Here is a 21,484-nt window from a genome sequence, read left to right as displayed (position 1 = left end):
GCATGTTGGAATTTGTTTAACCTGGCTGGTGATTCACCTGGCTTATTTGGCCCAGGTGAATAATCAGGCCACAGCTTTGGAACAAAGAGAGCTCTCAGTGAGCATTAGGCTTTTGGAAAGGAACAAAGACGCCAGCAGGAAAATGATTTTCAATGTAGCATATTTATTTGTTGTTTTCTGGGCGTTTTTTTTTTGTTTATGGAAACTTGGAAAATGGAAACATTTATGATTTAGTGATGGACTTTGAAACTGGAAGAATCTTGAGTTTGGAACAATGGAATAAAACCGTTTGTAAACAATTGAAATCACCTTTGGCGTCACGATGCAAGTGCTTATAAGAGGACACTACATGAGGAAAGGTGTGACAGATGAGGCCCCCCAGCAGGCTGGGCCTATAGCAGCTTAACTATGGGATGTTTCAGGGTCACCTGAGCCATCCCTAACTATAAGCTTTATCAGAAAGGAAAGTTTTAAGCCTGGTCTTAAAAGTGGAAAGGGTGTCTGCTTCCTGAAGCCAAACTGGCAGCTGGTTCCACAGAGAGGGGCCTGATGACTGAAGGCTCTGCCTCCCAAACTGGCAGCTGGTTCCACAGAGAGGGGCCTGATGACTGAAGGCTCTGCCTCCCAAACTGGCAGCTTGTTCCACAGAGAGGGGCCTGATAACTGAAGGCTCTGCCTCCCAAACTGGCAGCTGGTTCCACAGAGAGGGGCCTGATAACTGAAGGCTCTGCCTCCCAAACTGGCAGCTGGTTCCACAGAGAGGGGCCTGATGACTGAAGGCTCTGCCTCCCAAACTGGCAGCTGGTTCCACAGAGAGGGGCCTGATAACTGAAGGCTCTGCCTCCCAAACTGGCAGCTGGTTCTGTCACACTTAGAGAACGGAGGATGCAGATGCAGGAGATGTAATTCCAATGCTTTATTAGGAGGGCAGCAGAATCAACAAGTTCCTCTTCAGAGAAGCTAAACAGGCTATGAAATATTGTACTAATAATTCAATTCAATTAATTTTTATTTATATAGCGCCAAATTCAACAAATGTCATCTCAAGGCACTTAGATAGTAAGTCCAATTCAAGCCAATTGGAATTCAATTAATTAATAATAATCATAATTCATAAAATAATCCAATTCGTTCATATAGAGCCAATTCAAAAACAATTTCCTAGCTAAGAAAACCAACAGATTGCACTGAAACCTTTTTGTTTTTCGGTCCAATCTCCTGTCCTGAGCGTGCCTGAGGCGACTGTGGAGAGAAACGACTCCCTTTTAACATGAAGAAACCTCTGGCAGAACCAGACTCAGGAAGGGTGGCCATCCGCCTCGACCAGCTGGGGTTTGAGAAGACAGAAAGGGGGGGGGGGGCCGCGGCGGCACTGTAACACCATTCAAAGGATATCTGTTGGAACAGGGAAACACGAGTTAATGACCACAATAATATCACATATACATAAAGAGAGTAAAGTGAGGAAAGGTGTGACAGATGAGGCCCCCCAGCAGTCTAGGCCTATAGCAGCTTAACTATGGGATGTTTCAGGATTACCTGAGCCATCCCTATTCAAGGTAAACACAAGAAACTTGTGCTAACGAATAAATAAATAATAAAATAAAGGACCAGACTCAGTGAGTAATTCCCTATACTCCCTATATAGATCTGCTCCTCACACCACAACAACCATCTTTTTACAGCCACAAGCTACCTCAGCCTCTCACCAACTGCACACCAGTCACAGCGGGGTGGGGATGCAAACCCTGGTTCGGGTAGGGGGTAATGAAAGTATAGAGGGTGCCAGAGGTGGAGGCAGGACAAGACACACTAGCAGATACACTATCAGATTCAACAGACCTAACTATAAGCTTTATAAAAAAGGAAAGTTTTAAGCCTGGTCTTAAAAGTGGAAAGGGTGTCTGCTTCCCGGACATTTACTGGCAGCTTATTCCACAATAGAGGGGCCTGATAACTGAAGGCTCTGCCTCCCATTCTACTTTTAGAAACTCTGGGAACCTCAAGTAAACCTGCAGTTTGGGAACGAAGTGCTCTGTTAGGAAAATATCTTACAATGAGATCTTTAAGATATGATGGAGCTCGGTCATTAAGAGCTTTATATGTGAGGAGAAGAATCTTAAATTCTATTCTGAATTTAACAGGGAGCCAATGAAGAGAAGCTAAAACTGGAGAAATATGATCTCTCCTGTTAGTTCTCATCAGAACTCTGGCTGCAGCATTTTGGATCAGCTGGAGGCTTTTCAGAGAATATGTGGGACAGCCCAATAATAAAGAATTACAGCAGTCCAATCTTGAAGTAACAAATGCATGGAGCAGTTTTTCTAGTCCTGTTTGAAAACCATTCAAGATCATGTCATCAATATTTATACTCCCACCACTGGTTGGACAAAGCTCAGCCTAATTTAGTGCATTGTAATATTTATTTTTGAATGAGAAAGATGAAAAGATGAAAAAGAAAATGTGTTCACTGTTTAACTATAAAACACTCGTGATGATGTGGAGAAGGTTTCCCTGAGGGTTTCCCTGGAATTTTCTAAATCTTTCATGAAAAGTTCAAACATCTGCTTTCGAGCTGTGATTTGTTCTGCCATGTCCACTGACATGATATTGAGCTGCTGATGTGTATAGGGGTGTGTTTGTGCGCAGCACGTGCAAGTGTTAACAGCGGCCTTCCTCCAGATAAATAATAAAGACAATGCTTTCATCACTATTTAATGCTCTTCTGTGCCTTAGAAAAACCCACATCCACATCCAGACAGGCTCAGTCCTCATACTGTATTTTATGTTCTCATAGGTCCTCTACATGGCAGTAAAGGTAATGGCATGTCGTTTTATGAGTCTACGGGTCTATAAAGATCCTCTCTAGTCTGCCACCTGCCCCAGCCCTGCAGCTGTTCTCTGCCTGCCTTTAAAGTAGCAGAGGTCTCTCACACACAAGGGAAGTACAATGGTTCACACACAAATACCGAAACAGTCACCAAGAAAATGTGTTAGCATTTTATGTTGGAATCCACAATTGTGTATACATTCTTTATGGACTACTAGTTATATAACTAATGTTTCTTTTCCATCTTTTTTTCTCTGGTTATGTACCAATACCCAATACCAAGCAGCTTGGTTAGGTTTAGAAAATAACTTTGATCAGCATAATGGGAACATGAAACCCTCATGTCCATGGAAATTCTCAATGAGGGTGCTGTACTCAGAACTACAAGGGTTAACACAGCGCACGTTTTCTTTACCGAAATATACATTTATCAACAGTTATGTCTTACATGGAGGCCCAGAAACATACAGCAACAACTTTGACAAAAAGATTCGATGGACAGATCTGACTTCTGTAAGACTGCTGGCAGCTCACTTTTAGTCCTGCTGTGTGGTGCAGTCAAAGATGACACAGTCGTCTAATTTCCCCAGAAATTTGAGATGTTCACAAACTGTTGTAGAGTACAGTATATTTCCATCTAGTCATGTTGTCGTAGCTTACAGGTTGTCCCCTGGGATGAAGATAGTTACTGGATGTGTGTTTGTTGTAGCCCTTTAGGGTAAACACATTTCTAATGGCAATGGGAATGAATTCATTAGCTTTTTTTAAACTTTTGTTTTAGCAGATGTACCAGCGCCTCTGACTAAGAAATGTGCTCCCTATTTTTTGGGGGCCTGCGCTGTAGATACATACTTAGTGTAGACTTATGCCTTACAATTACATTTTCAGCACCAAAAAGAAATGAATAAACTCTGTCTAACTAATATATTTTTGGTGGTGTAACAAAGAATGCATATGACAAGTAAGATACCATTTGCTGAATGTTACTGTCGATATTCATTCATAACTCACATAGTGAAAGAGTTCAGTATCAGTACGTTCATATATCACTCAGTCTTGCAAAGCATTGGTTGTGCATAGAGCTTCTACCTCCCAAACCAACCATGAATAGAGAGCAGGTCAAAACAGATCTGTATCAACTGCATGCAACTGGATTGAACCATTAGCCTTATTAAAATAACAAATACCAATTCATAGCAGCTGCAAACTTTAAGCAATTCTCAATTTAATAGCAATTATCAGCAGTTGCCCACACAACTAAACCAACTTCACAGCTCTGTGACATTCTGCCATTTTTCCCTCATCTGCTGATGAAGATTGTTGGACTTTGGCATTAAGTAGGCATTTGAATCTTGCTATTCACTAACAAATATACAGCTGCTAACAGACCAATGTTACATGAAATTGTATCCTAATGGGCTTAAAACCCAATGCTAACCATGCCCTTAGTACAGTGATAACATGTGTTACCTTCACGTGAGGAGGGCAAAACACCTGTTTACATTGATAAGATTAAGATTAAAGCCCTATTCGGACGGGACTAGTTCAATGGGGGGACGTATGGTAATGTTGGTTAACCAGACGACGCCAGGGAGAAGAAATGACCAATTCGGACGGGACAAGAAATCCCTGTAACATTCATCTAACATGGGAGGAGTTGTTGGTTACGCACAACCGTCACATCCTGGATGCTATGCACGTCTTCATTTCACTTCCGTAAACCCCATCTGTAAACAGACATGGCGCCGACCATGCGTGCTTGCAAGCAGTGCTTCATCCAGAACCTCCATGTTTGCAAACAGACACACCTAATTGTTTCTCTCTTTAAAAGGATGTGACGACATATTCCGTACTTATTACCGAAGGTCGCATTCGCACGGGATTAGTATTACCTATGGTAGATACTCCGGACCGTTTCACAGGAGGTAGAATTCTCGGCAAAGTTTACCGACATACTCCGCTATCTTTACTGACATGGCGCGTTCGGACGGGACTAGATTTCCCGGTTATTATTACTTTACCCCAGGTCCCCCCATTAAACTAGTCCCGTCCGAATAGGGCTTAAGACTTTATTGTCATGTAGATACATGAAATTACTCCTCCGCATTCAACCCTTCCAGGTTGGGACCTGTTGAACACACACATGCACAGGGTCACACACTCATGGAGACAGATGCCAGCAGTAGGCAGCCATTCAAAGCCCGGGGAGCATGGGGGTACGGTGCCTTGCTCAAGGGCACCTCGGCTGTGGCAAGGAGGTGGACTGCCACCCCTCCAGCTGTCTGTTCACCAATCTTTGAGCAGAGTGGGAATCGAACCGCCAACCTTCAGGTTATTGGATGACCCACTCTCACCACTGAGCCACGGTCGCCAAGTCTCTCATTGGGCTCATCCGGCTTAGGAAGGTTGCTGGTTTATCCCCAATGTGGCCAGGGTTGAATGTCAAAGGGTCCTTCGGCAAGGTTAAACATGTATATGTACAGCCGTCCATCCATTTTTTGGACCCGCTTAATCCAACTCAGGGTCACCAGCTGTCATCAGGCGAGAGGGTATACCCTGGACAGGTCGCTAATTCTCTTTTCTGCCACAAGAGGGAGTCTGACTGAACCACTGGTCAAGAATGACATCTGGCAGACTGAGGTATACAATCAGAGGTCTGGACTCAGGGAAACCATTACACCATAATCTAAATAAAATCAAAAGGATTCGTGTTCCAAGTGAATTCTGAACAAAACTTACACACTATGTGTCAGCATGTCATGTAACATCGCTCTCATGTCTTACTTTTAGCTTGAAAGGTCTTTCATCAACAGCAAGTGGTAGCTTTGACCATGGGCAGTTTTGTGCTGGTGGGTGCATGGGAACATATGTTTCATTGAAGTCATTAGTTTAGTGTTGTAATCATTATTGCAGTTGGGTTATTGATTAGAGTATGATTATGTGACATGGTTTTCAGTATTTCTGTGGCAAAAGAACAATTTTAAGATAACTGGCAATGAGCCACAATGAGCAAGGCTCCTGTGCACCAAAGTGTGGTCATTAAAACAAAATCTCATCTATTTTTCTCTCTGATTTTTTACACCACATGACCTCCTTTTTGGTGTGAGAACCAGCCACATCCTTTAGTTCAGGTTAGTTCGAATAGAGGTTGAAAAGAATAATGTTAATTCTCTTTATTTGTTGTTGTTTAAATAATATTTAATCAAAACAGTGTCTTGGGGCCTAATATGGTTGGAGGCTGCAGGCCACTGGGCCACCAATAAAGACTATTTGTTAACATAAATTAATGAATCAGATGAATCAAGTAATATTATTGAAAATACTTTGTAATTATTTCAGAGCAAGGGAGAGCTCTCTCCTGAGGGAAGACTCCGTCACAGGGCAAGGGGATACGGGGGAAGTATCTTCCGATAAGTCAAATTTCTGGAGGTTTGCTAAGGGAGCAAATTACAACAGATGTCATCTCAAGGCACTTAAATAATACAGTCCAATTCCACTGTAACACCATTCAAAGGATACCTGTTGGAACAGAGAAACACGAGTTAATGACCACAATAATGTCACATGTATATAAAGAGAGTAAAGTGAGGAAAGGTGTGACAGATGAGGCCCCCCAGCAGTCTGGGCCTATAGCAGCTTAACTATGGGATGTTTCAGGATCACCTGAGCCATCCCTAACTATAAGCTTTATCAGAAAGGAAAGTTTTAAGCCTGGTCTTAAAAGTGGAAAGGGTGTCTGCTTCCTGAAGCCAAACTGGCAGCTGGTTCCACAGAGAGGGGCCTGATAACTGAAGGCTCTGCCTCCCAAACTGGCAGCTGGTTCCACAGAGAGGGGCCTGATAACTGAAGGCTCTGCCTCCCATTCTACTTTTAGAAACTCTGGGAACCTCAAGTAAACCTGCAGTTTGGGAACGAAGTGCTCTGTTAGGAAAATATCTTACTACCTCTGATCTACCTCTGGACACCTTGGACTTCCATTGCAACTCAGATTCCTGTCATCTCCAAAAATACTCTGATGAGGATGACTGCAGTTGTTAGGTTTCAGTGATGGACAAGAGGCTGAGTACAGGGAACCGCTCTATCACTTTGTGGCATGGTGTGGGAACAATCACCTCACCTTGAATACAAACAAATAAAAAAAAGGATTGGGGATTTTAGGAGGACCAGTGTAAGCCAAATGCTATCTCCAGCCTGTGAGAAGAGGTGGAGGTGTTGAAGGAATACAGATACTTGGGAGTTTACCTGGACAGCAGTCTGGACTAGAAATGAAACTCTGAGGCTGTTTACAAGGAAGGACATAACAGACTGTACTTCTAAAAAAAGTTATGGTTTCTCAGTGACTGCGCCAATGTGTTTCATATCTTCTATCAGTCTGTGGTGGAGAGTACAATCTGCAATTTGCATTATCTGTTGCAGCAGCATCAGAGCCAGAGTCTCAAAAAACTGGACAAAGTGATACAGAAGGCTGGCTCTGTGCTGGGGACTGCTCTGGAGCTGATTGTAAAAAGAAGAATGCTGCTCAAGCTAATGAACATAAAGAACCACACTGACCACCCTCTGCATAACACAAAGCTGAAACAAAGGAGTGCGGTCAGTATGAGGCTTCTTCAGCTCCACTGTAACACAGAGAGATACAGGAAGTCATTCCTGACAGCAGCAATAACCCAACATCATGGAAGAATAATATCAAATAAAAACATTATTGCAACTATATAATCTGCCTTTGGGATAAAAAGAGTATATTTTTCATTTGAGTTATTTCATTTTATTTAAAATTGGCAGGGTACAGCTGGACAGGTGGCCAGTCCATCACAGGGCCACACAGAGACAAAGAACACACACTTCCACGCTCACACTCAATTCAAAGCTCAATATGGAGGCATCACTTCCTTTTAGTCTTTTAGTCTTAATATGCACATTCAAATTCCGATAGTTGTTAGATGAGTGCATAGCTTGTTATTATTGAATGCAGGGGTCACCTGAGGTCATCTTCCCATCTGACTCCATCTTGTCAGCACCGTATTTTCACACTTCTGTCCATCAGTCTTTTTGCTTTGCACCTGTTGCAAATACAAGCAAACAAAGAAAACTATCATGGATGTGTCTTATGCAGTATGCATCCTGTGGCTGTAACAACCCTGTTGTAACATTGGTTGGATATTTTTCATTCTTCAGGGAACAATGGGTTCAGGTGTCAGGGAAGGCAGGTCAGGGGAACAACCTAGGACCTTGTCACCTATGAAGATATGGTGATTTTTTCATATCTGACGTTAGGGGTGTCCCAGTGTGTTTAGAGCACATTTTTCTCCTCTGTCATCATCAGACAGTGAGCGCAGTTGTCCCAGCATCCTCCCATCCTCTTCACTCTCCCTCCGTTTTCTATTTATTTTAACGAGACGATTATCAAATTGAGGTCAGACAGCACTGCGCGATGAGGTAATTATGATAATGATAAAAGAGTTCTGGGCTTATTGATTCAGTGACATCTGCCCATGGATTTGATAAAAAGATCATCTTAGCATTCAGGTCTGATCCAGCCGTAGTTCCTCAAAGTCTGGCTGTAATTCAGTCTTTCGGAGTATATGTTAGAGTTATGCATACATTCTATATGTTTGCATGTCTGCCTGCAGTGGTACAGCAGGCCTCTTTTTGGACTTGTCACAGTCTCACTCTTCCTCAGCTCTTCCTCTCAGCAGGGTAGTTGTTTTTAATCAAAAGAAGGCTCACTGGCTGTAATACAATGAACATGTCGTCTCATTTCCCAGTCACAGAGATCTTATCAGCATGTACTGCTATTAGAAATGTGGCTTTAGAATGGCCGACATACTGTCCAGGAGTGTTGCCCCCTCTCTGTGGTAGTCATGTTTTGTCTCTCCACTGAATCTGCAGTGAGGACACAACATGTTTGAAGTTATTCCTCCTCATGTTTACTTATTCTCTGTAGTTCTATATTTTCTTTGATCAGCAGTGATGCACATTCTCACATGCAGTACTTTTGATTGCCTGATTTATTCTGCAGTGGATATCACACACTCTATATTTAGGCAGAAACTCTGATAATGAAGGTACTTTCAAACAGTCAGAAGAACAAAGAAAGAGAAAAAAGAAGTGAAAGTCAGATCAGTTTCATCATCTGCAGCGTGGCACCTCTGGGCTCAGCTGCCGTGTTCTCTGTGTTCAGCTGCCGTGTTCTCTGTGTTCAGCTGCCGTGTTCTCTGGGCTCAGCTGCCGTGTTCTCTGTGTTCAGCTGCCGTGTTCTCTGGGCTCAGCTGCCGTGTTCTCTGTGTTCAGCTGCCGTGTTCTCTGGGCTCAGCTGCCGTGTTCTCTGGGCTCAGCTGCCGTGTTCTCTGGGCTCAGCTGCCGTGTTCTCTGGGCTCAGCTGCCGTGTTCTCTGTGTTCAGCTGCCATGTTCTCTGTGTTCAGCTGCCGTGTTCTCTGTGTTCAGCTGCCGTGTTCTCTGGGCTCAGCTGCCGTGTTCTCTGGGCTCAGCTGCCGTGTTCTCTGGGGTCAGCTGCCGTGTTCTCTGTGTTCAGCTGCCGTGTTCTCTGTGTTCAGCTGCCGTGTTCTCTGGGCTCAGCTGCCATGTTCTCTGTGTTCAGCTGCCGTGTTCTCTGGGCTCAGCTGCCGTGTTCTCTGGGCTCAGCTGCCGTGTTCTCTGGGCTCAGCTGCCGTGTTCTCTGGGCTCAGCTGCCGTGTTCTCTGTGTTCAGCTGCCGTGTTCTCTGTGTTCAGCTGCCATGTTCTCTGTGTTCAGCTGCCGTGTTCTCTATGTTCAGCTGCCGTGTTCTCTGGGCTCAGCTGCCGTGTTCTCTGGGCTCAGCTGCCGTGTTCTCTGTGTTCAGCTGCCGTGTTCTCTGTGTTCAGCTGCCGTGTTCTCTGGGCTCAGCTGCCGTGTTCTCTGGGCTCAGCTGCCGTGTTCTCTGTGTTCAGCTGCCGTGTTCTCTGTGTTCAGCTGCCGTGTTCAGCTGCCATGTTCTCTGGGCTCAGCTGCCGTGTTCTCTGGGCTCAGCTGCCGTGTTCTCTGTGTTCAGCTGCCGTGTTCTCTGTGTTCAGCTGCCGTGTTCTCTGTGTTCAGCTGCCGTGTTCAGCTGCCATGTTCTCTGGGCTCAGCTGCCGTGTTCTCTGTGTTCAGCTGCCGTGTTCTCTGGGCTCAGCTGCCGTGTTCTCTGTGTTCAGCTGCCGTGTTCTCTGTGTTCAGCTGCCGTGTTCTCTGGGCTCAGCTGCCGTGTTCTCTGGGCTCAGCTGCCGTGTTCTCTGTGTTCAGCTGCCGTGTTCTCTGTGTTCAGCTGCCGTGTTCTCTGGGCTCAGCTGCCGTGTTCTCTGTGTTCAGCTGCCGTGTTCTCTGGGCTCAGCTGCCGTGTTCTCTGGGCTCAGCGGCCGTGTTCTCTGGGCTCAGCTGCCGTGTTCTCTGGGCTCAGCTGCCGTGTTCTCTGTGTTCAGCTGCCGTGTTCTCTGTGTTCAGCTGCCGTGTTCTCTGTGTTCAGCTGCCGTGTTCTCTATGTTCAGCTGCCGTGTTCTCTGGGCTCAGCTGCCGTGTTCTCTGGGCTCAGCTGCCGTGTTCTCTGTGTTCAGCTGCCGTGTTCTCTGTGTTCAGCTGCCGTGTTCTCTGGGCTCAGCTGCCGTGTTCTCTGGGCTCAGCTGCCGTGTTCTCTGTGTTCAGCTGCCGTGTTCTCTGTGTTCAGCTGCCGTGTTCAGCTGCCATGTTCTCTGGGCTCAGCTGCCGTGTTCTCTGGGCTCAGCTGCCGTGTTCTCTGTGTTCAGCTGCCGTGTTCTCTGTGTTCAGCTGCCGTGTTCTCTGTGTTCAGCTGCCGTGTTCTCTGTGTTCAGCTGCCGTGTTCTCTGGGCTCAGCTGCCGTGTTCTCTGTGTTCAGCTGCCGTGTTCTCTGGGCTCAGCTGCCGTGTTCTCTGTGTTCAGCTGCCGTGTTCTCTGTGTTCAGCTGCCGTGTTCTCTGTGTTCAGCTGCCGTGTTCTCTGTGTTCAGCTGCCGTGTTCTCTGTGTTCAGCTGCCGTGTTCTCTATGTTCAGCTGCCGTGTTCTCTGGGCTCAGCTGCCGTGTTCTCTGGGCTCAGCTGCCGTGTTCTCTGTGTTCAGCTGCCGTGTTCTCTGTGTTCAGCTGCCGTGTTCTCTGGGCTCAGCTGCCGTGTTCTCTGGGCTCAGCTGCCGTGTTCTCTGTGTTCAGCTGCCGTGTTCTCTGTGTTCAGCTGCCGTGTTCAGCTGCCATGTTCTCTGGGCTCAGCTGCCGTGTTCTCTGGGCTCAGCTGCCGTGTTCTCTGTGTTCAGCTGCCGTGTTCTCTGTGTTCAGCTGCCGTGTTCTCTGTGTTCAGCTGCCGTGTTCTCTGTGTTCAGCTGCCGTGTTCTCTGGGCTCAGCTGCCGTGTTCTCTGTGTTCAGCTGCCGTGTTCTCTGGGCTCAGCTGCCGTGTTCTCTGTGTTCAGCTGCCGTGTTCTCTGTGTTCAGCTGCCGTGTTCTCTGGGCTCAGCTGCCGTGTTCTCTGTGTTCAGCTGCCGTGTTCTCTGGGCTCAGCTGCCGTGTTCTCTGTGTTCAGCTGCCGTGTTCTCTGTGTTCAGCTGCCGTGTTCTCTGGGCTCAGCTGCCGTGTTCTCTGGGCTCAGCTGCCGTGTTCTCTGTGTTCAGCTGCCGTGTTCTCTGTGTTCAGCTGCCGTGTTCTCTGGGCTCAGCTGCCGTGTTCTCTGTGTTCAGCTGCCGTGTTCTCTGGGCTCAGCTGCTGTGTTCTCTGGGCTCAGCTGCCGTGTTCTCTGGGCTCAGCTGCCGTGTTCTCTGGGCTCAGCTGCCATGTTCTCTGTGTTCAGCTGCCGTGTTCTCTGTGTTCAGCTGCCATGTTCTCTGTGTTCAGCTGCTGTGTTCTCTCTGTTCAGCTGCCGTGTTCTCTATGTTCAGCTGCCGTGTTCTCTATGTTCAGCTGCCGTGTTCTCTGGGCTCAGCTGCCGTGTTCTCTGTGTTCAGCTGCCGTGTTCTCTGTGTTCAGCTGCCGTGTTCAGCTGCCATGTTCTCTGGGCTCAGCTGCCGTGTTCTCTGTGTTCAGCTGCCGTGTTCTCTGTGTTCAGCTGCCGTGTTCTCTGTGTTCAGCTGCCGTGTTCAGCTGCCATGTTCTCTGGGCTCAGCTGCCGTGTTCTCTGTGTTCAGCTGCCGTGTTCTCTGGGCTCAGCTGCCGTGTTCTCTGTGTTCAGCTGCCGTGTTCTCTGTGTTCAGCTGCCGTGTTCTCTGTGTTCAGCTGCCGTGTTCTCTGTGTTCAGCTGCCTTGTTCTCTGTGTTCAGCTGCCATGTTCTCTGTGTTCAGCTGCCGTGTTCTCTGTGTTCAGCTGCCGTGTTCTCTGGGCTCAGCTGCCGTGTTCTCTGTGTTCAGCTGCCGTGTTCTCTGTGTTCAGCTGCCATGTTCTCTGTGTTCAGCTGCCATGTTCTCTGGGCTCAGCTGCCGTGTTCTCTGGGCTGTGCAGACAGCCAGTGGGCTTCAGGGTTCACACATGCTGCTGGTGCTGACTCTGCACGTCAGCTTTGATCAGAAAGTTTCTTGAGTGTAACTCATTAAACGTTTTTTGAGAAAAAGATTTTTTTGAAAAAAGATGATGTTAGTGCCTGAGTCCTTGATCTCCCTACAGACTGTCAGAGCAGCACACCAGTGCATCTGCTTCCTGTCCTGTGATGGAGCTTCTTGTTGCTCCAGGAGCTGGGAGCCTGTTGGCCCTCCCAGAACAAGCCTGGCATTTCATTCAGAGAATATGTCAACTCGAGCGACAGTGAATCTTCCAACACAATTTGTATTTCAGGATTTTGGGAACTTTCTGTCCCTCCTCTGTGAATTGGCTGGTTATGGCGTTTTTTTTTTTTTTTTTTGGGGGGGGGGGGTCGAATGCATTCTGGATGCACTGTAGCTTGATGGTTTTTTTTGGCTGAAGGCTAGACCACACATGTTTTGTGTTTCTCCCAGTTACCTTCCTCCATTCAAAACTGTGTGTGTGCATTTTTGTGTGGCAGGGTGCATTCATCTGCCTCTCTCTGCATGTTTCATGCTCATGCTAACCTTGTTAAGTGTGCCTTGATCACATTGAGGACAGCATGTTCGGTATGTGACCAAATGTGATTTTACTGCAGCTAAACCTGGAATGCTTTTTAGGAAAAACACACACTGATACATGCTTGTACCGCCCCCCCCCCTGCCCATCCGAAGTGTGCTGAAGCACGTCTGTTGGTAGAACTGGCAGACTCAGTGAATCATATTACCCATTGTCACCGTAGGCCTCAGGATGTTGCCAATGTTATACATATTTTTAGCAGTGGGGACAAAATTGCTTTGCATGTGCATAAATAAGCAGAATCTGATCCCAGCCATAATGTAAATGATAGCAGCACTTTGACAGCAATCTTCTTTGGGTTTTAAAAAAAAAGAATAAATGGATGTTAACATAGATATTATTAAGCCTTGTGGAAATGCCCTTCTCAGGTACAGTCCTTCAAACACAGCTCGTACAGCACAGCTTTGTATTTATGTCTGACAACTTTTAGCATACTTTAATGAAAACATTCTCCAAGTGGAACAATATGCTTTTAAGTGCATTATCTGACTACCTTATGCCATCTGTGTGAACAGCTGGATTCAAACTGTAGGATACCAGTGCAGCAAATAAAGGTTGGTGGTTTGACTCCCAACTTTCCCAGATCACATGCCAAAGTGGAAGTGTCTGATCCGTTGGTCAGTGTGTGATAGAGAAAAAGCACCGTGTAGACTAAGAAATGCTGCATGTGTGAGCGGGGGAATGTGGCTTAGAATGTAAAAGAGCTTTCAGTGGTTAACTCGACTATAGAAGTACTGTACTGCCCATTTACCGTTTCTTTTGCTGATGTTGTCTTAAATAGTGAAGTTGAGGCTAACAAAATAACGGGTTGTTCAGCTGTAGGTTGTTGATGGAACATCGGTCAATTTGGAAACACATTAAAAATGTTATGAGCTAAATGGTAAAGAGGTTTTGTTTTCAATAGGAAGTTTACTGCAGGAGAAAGAGACCTGCAGCAGACCCAGGACTCAGTGGAGGGATTCAGTTTCTGGCCTGGGAGTAGCAGGGGATTGATTATTTTAGATATATTCAAATTGACAAAGAAAAAGACAAAATGTGCAATAAAATGTGAAGATGGGGGAGTCAGATAGCTCAGCTCGTTGAGTGGGTGCTTTATGAATGGAGGCTGAAAGTCCTTGTTGCAGTAGGCCTCGGTTTGAGTCCCATCTCCTGGCCCTCTGCTTCATGTCATCCCCTATTCTTTCCACTGTCAAACCAAGTCCACCAGCACCCTAACAAAGCTACACATTAAAGTAAGTAACACAATTAGTCACATAGTTTTCCATATACACTGTATATTCCATCAATTTGTGGAACCTGCTTCATCCAATTTAGGGATTTGGGATGCTCCTTGGACAGGTCCATCACAGAGCTGGGATAATATAATTACTGTGAATTCCTTTGTGTGTGGCAATCTGTCGTTGTCCTGTTTTAAACTGCTCTTTAAATGGTAGTAAAGGCACATATTTGTGCTCCTCTGACAACAACATATTGTTCTGACTCTGATCCCGTCCATTCATTGAGTTAATCGGTGTTCTTTAGTGATAAACTAATATCCTCCCCAGTATTTTTTTTAAAATACTTCTCTCCTGTGTTCTGTGTTAGGTTGGAGCTCACTGGTAACTTAGACAAGCGAAACACCAGGAATGGTAACTGCTGGTAATTACTCAGCAGGGAGAGCTGACTTTGGTGTGTTAAATGGAATGCAGCACAGGCTTATCAAAACGTTTCCTTCCTAAAGATGTAATACGATTAGTTTCCTTTAGACAAGGCAGGGAGCAAAACATTCACTCAGACAAAAATGTACTTGGAAAAAGTGCATATGTGAGTTAAGTCAGCAGGTTTGGTTCTCCTCCATCTGGCCTGTGTTTAGATAAACCTCAAACAGAACTGCTTGTAATGCTGCCAGCAGAGTTCCACCCAATACTTTGTACTTCTCCAGAGGTACAGCATATTATTATAAACTATTCCTGGACTTAATGCTAGATATTGCAAGAAATTAATAGTCAGGTTTTGTTACTGTAGAAGTCACAACAATATGTGTGGAAATGCATTTACCTTTTTTAACAAACATACTTGTGTGTGCACAATGCTGTGTCACAACGTGTGGCAGAGAACTGGGTTCAACAGGCAAAGCAGTGATTGAGGTTCATTCAGTAGGAAGTGTGTGTGACTGTGAGAGAAGTGCCAGCTTGGGTTGAAAATGTCCCAGTTGCTCTGCGCTCATCGTGTTCAGATGGGCCAAAGGACACACAAGCCACTGGATGGCTTAGACTCTGCATGTTGCCTTGTACAAAAATCACAAGTTAGAATTTCACTGTTTTAATTCCAGATAAATATGTGTATACATTTCCTGACATTTCTTACTGTTAGTTGCTGAAATTAAAGAAGACGCACATGATATGAAATAGATCTAAGCATTGTGTTAGTTCCAGAAATCCACATGGTCCAGCATGGCCTATGTACTGTATATTGGTTTATAAGCTGATCTCAACACAGCCCACATCAGCTGATGGATCAGCTGTTTCCTTCCTTTATATTCAGCTGATAGATCTCTTTAGGAGGGATCCGTCTTACTACTACTGATTACTCCAACCGCCTGCTCTTAAAGCTTCTTCAAGACTCTCCTTCTTCTCCTCAAAATGTACCCATGTGGTGTTTGCTCATGCAGGCAGATGCAGCCAGTGATTATGTTTTAAGAAATATCCTGAGGTAATGAGTGCAACTGTATATGAAGGGTAAAATGACTGTGTATGATGGTAACAGTGTGATTTACCCCTAGCCATAACCATTTATAACCCTAATCAAGTATTGGCTTTACTAAAACGTTTTTTCATAGACCGGAAGGACATGAAAAGGGAAAATGGCCGGAAAAGGGTGGAATGCCCTCTCCGGGTCGGGAACGAGATCCTTCCCCAAGTGGAGGAGTTCAAGTATCTCGGGGTCTTGTTCACGAGTGAGGGACGAATGGAGCAGGAGATTGACAGGCGGATCGGTGCGGCGTCTGCAGTGATGCGGGCTCTGCACCGGCCCGTCGTGGTGAAGAAGGAGCTGAGCCAGAAGGCCAAGCTCTCGATTTACCGGTCAATCTATGTTCCTATCCTCACCTATGGTCACGAGCTGTGGGTAGTGACCAAAAGAACGAGATCGCGAATACAAGCAGCCGAAATGAGTTTCCTCCGCAGGGTGTCTGGGCTCTCCCTTAGAGATAGGGTGAGAAGCTCGGTCATCCGGGAGGGGCTCGGAGTAGAACCGCTGCTCCTCCGCATCCAGAGGAGTCAGATGAGGTGGCTCGGGCATCTGGTGAGAATGCCTCCTAGACGCCTCCCCGGTGAGGTGTTCTGGGCCCGTCCCACTGGGAGGAGGCCCCGGGGAAGACCCAGGACACGTTGGAGAGACTATGTCTCTCGGCTGGCCTGGGAACGCCTCGGGGTCCCCCCAGAAGAGCTGGAGGAAGTGGCCGGGGACAGGGACGTCTGGGTTTCTCTGCTCAAGCTGCTGCCCACGCGACCGGATCCCCGGAGAAGCGGAAGATAATGGATGGATGGATGGATGGATGGATGGATGGACGAATGCCCGTCCTCCTGAGCAACAGCCACCCCAAATTGGACACGAAATAGAACATGTTTCCTACAGCTGATTGCACCAAGAAATTCATTCACTCTCCCAAATCAAGTTAAACAACAAGCTGATTACATGATCAAATAAATAATGATTAAGGGATAAGTATCAAAGTGTTCCTCTCCGTCTCAATCTGTCACTGAGCTACTCATAAGACAGTCTCATCAAAACCAGTATTGGGAATCTGCAGTTTCCTGCAATTCAGAGAAATTTCCTGGATGTTGCACAATAGTAGGAAAATGGCTAAAAAGGCAGTGCTGATATTTAAACAGGATTTCAACTGTTGATTTGGTCAGCTGACCATATCAGCACTGGAGGCTTGTAATCATGACCACTTAGTGTTGAACAGATAAAAGTTTTCCAGCTGAGATTTTTTTCAACTCAGATTAAATTAGATCAAAGGTGAAACGCTTTAAGTTAAAAAGCATTTAATTTAAGAAACGTTATTTAATGGGGAACTGCGGTATTTTCAACATTAAGCCTCTTTTCTGAGTCGTCTGCAATGTTTTAGAACCCCCCTCACCGCTTTTTTGATGTTTACTGCTGTCTCCGGTATTTGCCTAATTTTGATTAATCTCAACCTGCTTCAGAACGGCAAGCATGGTGCATGTCCAAAAAGGTCCGTAAAAGCACCATAAACGTCCGTTTTCAAAATCATCAACTCACCGGAGTGGTTACTGGTGTGCACTGGTAATCCATATCAAATTTCATTGCAAAAAGTTGCTTCTGTCGTGTTTTATTTGACATTTTGTACTGGATGTTCGTTGATATTACTCCGCCACCGCGAAGAAAATAGTGCGAGCATGAACGAGCTGCCAACCGTACTTGCCATTCTGAAGCAGGTTGAGATGAATCAGAATTAGGCAAATACCGGAGACAGCAGTAAACATCAAAAAAGCGGTGAGGGGGGTTCTAAAACATTGCAGACGACTCATAAATGAGGCTTCATGTTGAAAATACCGGAGTTCTCCTTTAAACTTAGAATTAAATACTATCATTCAGTATACAATGTAACTAATTTAACTAGTCCTTTGATATAACATTATCCCTTACCATTACACTTTGGCTAAAAAAAGAAAGAGAAGGACTCCTTAACAAAGATAAGTCTGGCCCAAAGCCGAGCATGTGCAGTGTCAACAGAAAACTAAGCCTCATCACCTCCTGTGTTTAATGTTAGTTTTTCCAGTTTAACATACGTGACTTCTTTTATACCTCTCTCAGACCATCTGTCGTTGCTGTCCCTGTACTTCAAGCAAAGTACAAATGCAATTAAATTGCACCTAAGTACAGTATTTAAGTAAATTCTCAGAGTTGCTGTCACCACTACATACAGAAGAAAAACCAAGATCATAATTTCTTTTAAAATTAGCAATTTAAAACAAACATTGTGAAAGACATCTTTATTTATTGGTGGAGATGTCCAGTCATTTTATGATCTTCATGTCTAACTGAATCTTTCGCATTGCCATGTGTATTGTAGGTTCCTTTGGTGACATCACGCTGTCAGTGGTACTCTTCATTCTCCAAAAAGCTCTCTAAGGCCACCAGGACACCTGAAGCAGCCTTTGAAGGCCTACGGTGTGAAGTCGGTCAGTGTCAGGCTGAAAGAGATGAAGACGTATTTGATGTTTCTTGCAACCTTGCTGTTTCCCAGGATCCATGCTGGTGAGTTAAGGCCTTTGACAGTAACATGAAATAAAGATACAATAAATATCATCAGCCAGTATTCAGATTCTTCAGGTTCCACCACAGCATTTCTATCAGGTTTATCATGGTCCTGTTGATAATCCAGTTTCAAGGTGGACTCAATGACTGCAAGGTGCCCAGGTCCTGTGGCTGCAGAACAAGCCAAAATCATCAGTCCTCCTCTATCGTGCTTGACAGTTGGTGTGAGGTGTTTGTGCTGATATGCTGTGTTTGGTTTTCTACAAACGTGCTGCTGTGCATTATGAGCAAACATCTCCACTTTGGTCTGGTCTGTCCAAAGGACATTGTTCCAGAAGTCTTGTGGTTTATTCAGATGCAGCTCCAAAAATGGACTCCAAATAGTTTGGAAATTGCCCTATAACCTTTCCAAGATTGATGGGCAGCAACAATTTGTTCTCTGATAATTGCTGATGTCTGTAACTTGGTGTGGAGACTTACTGGGAGAATTTGTACACCAAATTCTTGCTTTTTTTGGCATCTCCAAGGAATGGCCTCTTAAGGAACGACAAGATGAACTCTGAAATCAACTGTGAGAAGATGTTATGTTTAAGCCCATATGAACTACAAAAAGTATAAATGGTTAGTACCACAGGTAGGTGGGAGTCAAAGGGAGTCGTTTCTCTCCACAGTCGCCTCAGGCTCGCTCAGGATGGGAGATTGGACTGAAGACAAGTTTTGGTGCAATCTGTTGGTTTCCTTAGCTAGGAAATTGTTTTTGAATTGGCTCTATATGAATGAATTGGATTATTTTATAAATAATTATGATTACAATGAATTTAATTCCAATTGGCTTGAATTGGACTTTATTATTTAAGTGCCTTGAGATGACATTTGTTGTATTTGGCGCTATATAAATAAAACTGAATTGAATTGGATTGAATAGTTGCTATAGCTTGGCAACCAATGTCACAGCATAGAGCTTTATGGGGCAGCACCAGCACAGTGGTAAGACATGACCCATAACATCCATCCATCCATCCATTATCTTCCGCTGGTCCGGGCATCGGGTCACACCATTTACAGTTTTCTCATCATCTAATTAAGAAAAAAATCAGTTTGACAGAGTAATGGTAATAAGGAGGCAGAGTTCCACCTGATAAAAAGTTTATTGTAAATTATTCTTGAAGATACTGTATGAACTTCAGTGACATCCCATTCTTAATCCAGAGGGTTTAATATGACGTCAGCCCACCCTTTGCAGCTATAACAGCTTCAACTCTTCTGGACAAGCTTTTCACAAGGTTTAGGAGTGTTTATGGGAATGTTTGACCATTCTTCCAGAAGCGCATTTGTGAGCGCATCCGCTGACCCCGCTCTGTCATTTTACGTGGCCGACCACTTCGTGGCTAAGTTGCTGTCGTTCCCAATCGTTTCCACTTTGTTACAATACCACTGACAGTTGACTGTGGAATATTTAGCAGCGAGGAAATTGTTGCACAGGTGGCATCCTATCACGGTACCACGCAGGAATACACTGAGCTCCTGAGAGAGAAACATTCTTTCACAGATGTTTGTAAAATCAGTCTGCATGCCTAGGTGCTTGGATTAATACACCTGTGGCCATTTAAGTGACTGGAACACCTGAATTTAATTATTTGGATGGGTAAGTGAATACTTTTGGCAATATAGTGTATATGCAATTGTTAATTCTCCTTTTTCCTTGTAAGTTGCTTTGGATAAAAGCATCTGCTAAATGTATAATGTAAATGTGAGAATCATTCATGAATTTTCCATACCCCCGACATCCTGTTCAGGGTTGTAGATTGCATATTTCTATACTTCTTTTCTTATTATTTTCTCTTTTGGCATTTTGAATTTATTTGAAATAAATTATGCTTTACAAATTCATAAATTATAAATTATTTTGCAGCGTTAAGAATCAATTTATGTTTATGCATTTAGCAGATGCTTTTATCCAAAGTGACTTACAATTTAGCCATTAAAAATTGTGTAAAATGATTGCTGTGGACAGGAATGACCTGTCACTTTCTTTGTTGCAGTGGAGCTGAAGAAGCCTCTGACTGAACAAACTTCATTGTTCGATCACTTTGTCTTGTAGAGAGCAGTGTAATCAATTCTGTTCAGCAACTTGTGCAACATTCCTCATTGCATAATCAGCTCAAGGAGCTCCAGAGCAGTCCCCAACACATTGCCAACCTTCATTATAAGTTTGTCAAGTTTCTTTGAGTGTCTAGCTCTGATGCTGCTGTCCCAACAAATGGCTGCAAAGGAGAATGCAGCCTCCACCACCCTTTGAAAATATAAATCTTCCAACAACCATCAAGGGACCCAAGTTTCTTCAAGAAGTAGAGTCTGCTCTATTCCCTCCAGTTCAGTCTGTTGTCTTGGTGAACAACCAGTTATCTGTAGTCCTCCACCACCACCTTTTCTCCCAGGATTAGAATAGTGTTTGGCTTATTCGTGGTCCTCCTAGAGTAGAGTAGAGTCATGTCCTTTTTCTTGCCACAATCAAGATGAGGTGATTGTTCCCACACCATGCCACAAACTGATTGACCGGTTCCTTGTACTCAGCCTCTTGTCCATCACGGATACATCCAACAACTGCAGTCATAAGAATATTTCTGGAGATGAAAGGGCAATAAAAAGTCTGAGATGTACAAAGTGAAGAGAAATGATAAGAGTAAAGTCCCCTGTGGTGCTCCTGTGTCGCTGACCACCCTCTCAGACACACAACCCTTTACTCTCACAAACTGTGGTCTGTTTGTCAGGTAGTCAATAATCCAGGTAGTTGTGGTGGCATCCACCTGTATTATTGCAGCTTCATATGTCACAGTGTAGGCTTGATTGTATTAAACGCACTGGGGAAATCAAAGAAGACAATCCTCGCTGCACTGCCTGCTCTGTTCAGATGAGCATGAGCTTGCTGAAGCAGGTAAATGACGGCTTCTTTACCCCAGGACAATAAGTAAACTGTAGAATAGGTCTTTATTGTCATTGTCACAGGTATAACAAAAATTAAAAGTTCTCTCCAGTCGGTTCATCATTTATTGCGTGTTCATAGGAATATAAAATTAAAAAATTAAAAATAGAAACATAAAACAACATTGGCAGCATACATAAACACAAACAGTATGAACACAGTCATTGCATAAAAACAATCTACAGACATGCATACTTTCCGTCACATTCAGATTCCATATGGCATATTATTATTATTTTTTGCAGCACTGAGGGTGGTTATTGCAGTTGGATAAAAACTGTGTTTGAGTCTATTTGTCCTTGTGTAAACTGATCTGTA

General features: G+C 44.6%; 1 protein-coding gene across 3 annotated transcripts in view; it reads left to right on the top strand.

The window, feature by feature from the left end:
• cemip (cell migration inducing hyaluronidase 1) overlaps positions 1 to 21,484 on the top strand; it is a 259,435-nt gene that overhangs the window by 29,711 nt on the left and 208,240 nt on the right. For all 3 annotated transcript variants that reach the window (XM_075451606.1, XM_075452951.1, XM_075452260.1), the window contains exon 2: positions 17,999 to 18,183. In XM_075451606.1, coding sequence (XP_075307721.1) covers positions 18,129 to 18,183 — 55 coding nt within the window. In that variant the 5' untranslated portion in view covers positions 17,999 to 18,128. The remainder of the gene's footprint in view (positions 1 to 17,998; positions 18,184 to 21,484) is intronic.

The sequence above is a fragment of the Odontesthes bonariensis genome, chromosome 1, assembly GCF_027942865.1.
Source record: "Odontesthes bonariensis isolate fOdoBon6 chromosome 1, fOdoBon6.hap1, whole genome shotgun sequence".
In the NCBI taxonomy this organism is placed as follows: Eukaryota; Metazoa; Chordata; class Actinopteri; order Atheriniformes; family Atherinopsidae; genus Odontesthes; species Odontesthes bonariensis.
The sequence above is the reverse complement of the archived record's forward strand: the minus strand, read 5'-3'. Positions and strand labels throughout refer to the sequence as shown.